The sequence below is a fragment of the Gadus morhua genome, chromosome 18 (genome assembly GCF_902167405.1).
Source record: "Gadus morhua chromosome 18, gadMor3.0, whole genome shotgun sequence".
NCBI lineage: Eukaryota > Metazoa > Chordata > Actinopteri > Gadiformes > Gadidae > Gadus > Gadus morhua.
This window is the reverse complement of record NC_044065.1, coordinates 16,586,249-16,591,190: the sequence shown is the minus strand read 5'-3', so window position 1 is coordinate 16,591,190 and position 4,942 is coordinate 16,586,249. Positions and strand designations below refer to the sequence as shown.

Sequence of the window (4,942 nt, the reverse complement as noted above, 5' to 3'; positions counted from 1 at the left end):
CGTCAGGTTAGAATAAAACAAAACTCTTATGATAACCGTTTCTGATGTGTATGTTAGTCGTTGAGCCCTCACATAGATAGAATCCTCGTAGCATGAGGTTTGAGAGGTCAGAGAGAGAATTAGCAAATGCTACATAGTAGCATTTGCTAATTCTCTCACGCGCGCACACACACATCCATGGGCCCCGGGCCCTCTCCACAACATTAGCAAATGCTACATAGTAGCATTTGCTAATTCTCTCTCTGACCTCTCAAACCTCATACTACGAGGATTTTATCTACGTGAGCGTCCTCAGGGAAACCGACCTGCTGGGGTCCTTCTCCAGCTGCTCCTTCCAGCGCCTGGCCTGCTGTATCCCTTCCGGGTCGTGGGTCACTGAGAGTCACCAACCCGACATCATCTGTTTGACCTGCTGCCGTCAGACCCTTCAGCGCCATCAAGGCACGGAGAAACTGACTTATGAGCAGCGTCTACCCCAGACCCGTACGAGAGCTGAGCACCGCCACACACTGACTGGTCTGGGACCTGTGTGGCTGTGTGGACTGCAGTTACACTGCAACTGCACCTTTGTATGTATATATATGTGTACAAATATATACATGTATATGTCACTAATCCACTCCAGGTACATAGGTCAGGCAAATGTGCAATACCCAGAAATGCAGTATCTCCATCATATTGTTTTATTTTTTATATCTCTTTGTTTTATAGAGTACATTTTTACATAATTTTTTGTGTTATAAATAACAGCAAAGACCTTTTTTCCTTATATGTATGAATGCTCTATTAGGATTGTACTCAAGTTCGCTGTAATCTGCCACGACAATTAAAAGACTCACACACACACACACACACACACACACAAACACACACACACACACACACACACACACACACACACACACACACACACACACACACACACACACACACACACACAACCAACCACACAAGAGACTTTGTGCATGTTAACAATCCGTATCATACTACACCGTCTGCATAATATCTTCCATCGTCTCTCTGGCGTCCAGGAGGTCGCCGGCGATGACCCCGGGCTACCCTGTAGTCTGATGTGCGGGGAAATGAACCAGATATCAGGGACCCGGAGGGAGCAGCAGCTCCACTCATCCTTAAGTAGTAGCAGTCGCCTCGGTCGTAGTAGTATTTATACGCAGGAGTCAAAGTACAGAAAAGCTCTGGGTTGTAGCCGGGCACTGAGCGGGGGAAAAGCGGAGGAGAGGAGCAGGATGCGCTCGCTACCACGGCGATCTGCGGAGGAAGTGTCGGCGGGAGACGGAGAGCGAGTCAAAGACAGATCTGAGGTTGGACGTCCACCAGACGCCCACAGCACGGCCCCGCTCAGAGGGAGGGCGCTCGGCTCTCCCTTTCAGCTCCGACCGGGGCCCATCCGCGCTCAGAGGTCACGTTGAACCCTAACCCCCGGCCCCTGCTCCCCGCCCCCCCCCCCCCCCCCCCCCCCCCCCCAGGAGGGAACCTCACACATCTCTGGGGCTCGGCTTTGATGGCTGAGAGGGAGGGGTGGGGAGGTGGAGGGGTGTCGGTATCCGTGTAAATATTTAGCTGGCACATTTGAGCGTCTTAATCTCTCGCAAGGTGATCTTTGGAGCCGAGGAACATGGGGTGGCGATGTTCAGAGAGGCTCCCCGTCGGAGCGAGAGGAGGCGGAGGCATGGGGAGCGCGAGAGAGCAGGGAAGACAAAAGAGAGGGAGAGAGAAGAAGGATTGTGTACTTGATAGAGCGCTGGGAGCTAAAGTTCACTATGGGGGCGTAAGTGTGTCGAGAAGAACGCTCTCTCCCCCCCCCCCCCCCCCCCCCCCCCCCCGCCGCCAACACCCCCCCTCCTCCATCCATGGGCCCCGGGCCCTCTCCACAACATTAAAAGGCATAAACAGTCAATACTGAATGTAACTCAAGAGAGGGAGGGCGAGAGACACAGAGCGATACAGACAAAGAGAGAGCAAGAGAGAGGAAAAAATAAAGAGAAACTAGTTCGCAAACGGGAGGTTGTTGCTTTTTTCTGAGGGTTACACAACACAGGGAGATCAGAGGGGGGGTGGAGGGGGGGCCTGGGCCTGTAGTACAGCAGCCTGACTCAGTGAATCATTCATGGTGGGCGGGGAGGGGGGAGAGAGGAGGAGGGAGGAGGAGAGAGGAGGAAATACACACACCTGCTGCAGGACAGGGGGTCAGATTGAGCCCGCACTAAAGGGAGTGAGGGAGAGAGAGAGAGAGAGAGAGAGAGAGAGAGAGAGAGAGGGAGAGGGAGAGACAGAGGGAGAGAAAGGGAGAGAGAGAGAGAGAGAGAGGGGAAAGATATAGAGTACATCTCTTTCCTCATGCTTAAAGGAATTCAGGAGCAATTCTGGAGTGCATATGGCACCAGACGGCCCAAACAGTTGAATAAAAACACAACAAAACCTCACTGCTCATGCAAATGAACAAGGACCTTCGTCTCCCATTGAAACGGGAGAAAAAACAGAAAGAGAACAAACAAAGGGAAAGAATCAGAAGTTGATGATTTTAGTAGTTGTAGTTCGGAGACGCGAGGGGTTGTTTATTGTTCAGACTGCTCCATCACTCACCAGCCCAGACAACTCATCGCGCCATCTCTCATGTTCTTCCAAATTTCCCCGCAAACACACACACAACACCTGGCGAGCGCACTTCACAGCACACACAAACAAACACACGCACACACACACACACACACAAGGATGCGTCTCTCTCTCTCTCTCTTTCTGCCTCACTCTTTCTTTTTAATCATTTCTTCAGACGTACTCGATGCGTATAGGGGCTGGGCATTTCAGCGGCGGTATCGACGGATCACACTCCAACTGTGTACTGGGGGAGATACTGTGGGGCAGCTTTGACAAGGTATTGGGTTTTTTTTAAAGGCGCGTGTAAAATCATTTCCTGTGTGCTTGTGTGTGTTCATTGGATATCAATAGTCCACACACACACAAATTTTTGCCCTCGACACCCGAAATTGAAAACTCCATAAAATCTGCCAATTTTCCCCGTGTGCGGATGCAATAAGCACCAAATAAAGGGTTAGGAGAGGGTAAGTTAGCATCACATGTGGTCATATAGTCGAAGATTGATGGCTTAAGAGGAAAAAAGGATATGGAATAACTGGCAAGAACATAAACGGCACTAAGCAAATAAATATGAGACCAGTGTGTTCATCCTTTGTATTATTTGCTATTTTGTTATGGGTGTATATTAGCCTGGTCCTACCAGACTCTTGTACTTCATTTAATTTGCACAGAAAGTCTGGGCCCACTCAATTGACTAACGTTAACTCACATGAAGGCAGGTGTCTGTTGAAGTTTAAAACTATTGGATCTGCCCGGTGCTACTCTGGATCTGCCATAACCAATCGCTAACGTTCGGCCGGAAATCACGTTGCGCGCAGGCTGCAAACAACCCAAACACTGTGCGTGAAGATATCCGTCAACGAGAGCTGACTTTAACGTCATTTTTTTCAGCCACTCCCTCTGTTTGCTGATTGGACGCCCAAAATTTGGACGGAGAAAACCCACTAACATACCGCAGACCCAGACGTAGTACTGAAGGGAAATTAAAATTGAGCGGAAGTACTTAGGCGGGCGGAGCCAGGCTAGGTGTATATGGGATGAATGACAAAGCACAATAGGTTTCTCTTTAACTAACAAATTAATTAAAATCTGCAAATTTTTGCCAGCATTACCAAATAGAAAACCCACCAATTATTTTGAATTAGTACAAAGTTAGAAAATATATATTGTCAGAGTTTTTCAATCCTGAGAATAATAAAAAGGATTCCAATAAACTTCACAAGCATCTTTTAAGAGACCACCGTTGTATCTGAGGTATCCGTAAATGTAATCTTATGTTTGAGTGAGCCCCTCGTGTGAGGTGTAACCTCTCTCTACCCCAGCTCCAACTGGAGGCTGGCGCTGATCCAGGATCTGTTTCTTCGGACCAGAGTCTGTGTCGGTTGCGGTGTGGAGATCCACCAAACATCTTTTAGTTTTGTTTACTGGCTATCTGGCAGAACAGCAGTGGTTGTTGTTCAAACCCAGCAGTAGAGGAACGATCCTGGCTGTGTTCTAGGACTGTAACAGAGGAGGAATGAGGATGATTGAACCAGAGTAACATTTGGTCTGATCATTAGGAATTCTCTGTGGTTTTGGAGAAGACTGACAGTTCATCCTTACTATACAGATGCTTTTCTATTTGTGTTGCTTTTTCACATTCACAAACACACACACGCACACACACACAATCATGCACACACACAAACGCACACACACACACACACACACACACACACACACACACACACACACACACACACACACACACACACACACACACACACACACACACACATTGAGTTCATTGTAAAACAACTTTCAGCAGAAGGTAAAGACATTCATAAAGAAAAGACCCATTATGATTTTCTTTACTATAACATTAAGTATTTTAAAACGCTTTCCTAGTTATGCATTTTCCCCTGCTGAATCATTCTGAATGCAATCATTCGCTCCACGAAGACTGCAACAAACTCTTTTGAGATTTTCTTTTATCTTTCTACAAACACGTTCTGTTATGAGGTTGTGGGTACTGCAACCTTCATCCAAAAAAACATTTGACAAGGACAGCAGCATACAAACATAAAATGTATATGAATGGAAAAGTAAAATCACATTTTCTAGTTTTCAAGGTTTCTCTACTTTTATCTACATTTGATCGCAGATCATGACCGGACTTCGACAAAGAAATGGTTTCGTTCTTGACCAAGGCCGTTGGATGGATGCAGGGCCGTAGCACCAAATCCTGGGCCCCTATACTATAGGTACTGTTGGGCCCCCCTGCGCCAGGTTGTTGACGGGGGGGGGGGGGGGGGGGGGGGGGGGGGGGGGGGGGGGGGGGGGG

The 4,942-nt window shown here is 48.1% G+C and overlaps 1 protein-coding gene across 1 annotated transcript in view; it reads right to left on the bottom strand.

Annotated features, from left to right (window-relative positions):
• Positions 1 to 277: 277 nt before the first annotated feature.
• Positions 278 to 4,942, bottom strand: part of aldh18a1 (aldehyde dehydrogenase 18 family, member A1) — a 39,741-nt gene continuing 35,076 nt past the window's right edge. Inside the window, exon 10 of the mRNA XM_030340968.1 lies at positions 278 to 375. Within this exon, the coding sequence (XP_030196828.1) occupies positions 278 to 375 (98 nt within the window). The remainder of the gene's footprint in view (positions 376 to 4,942) is intronic.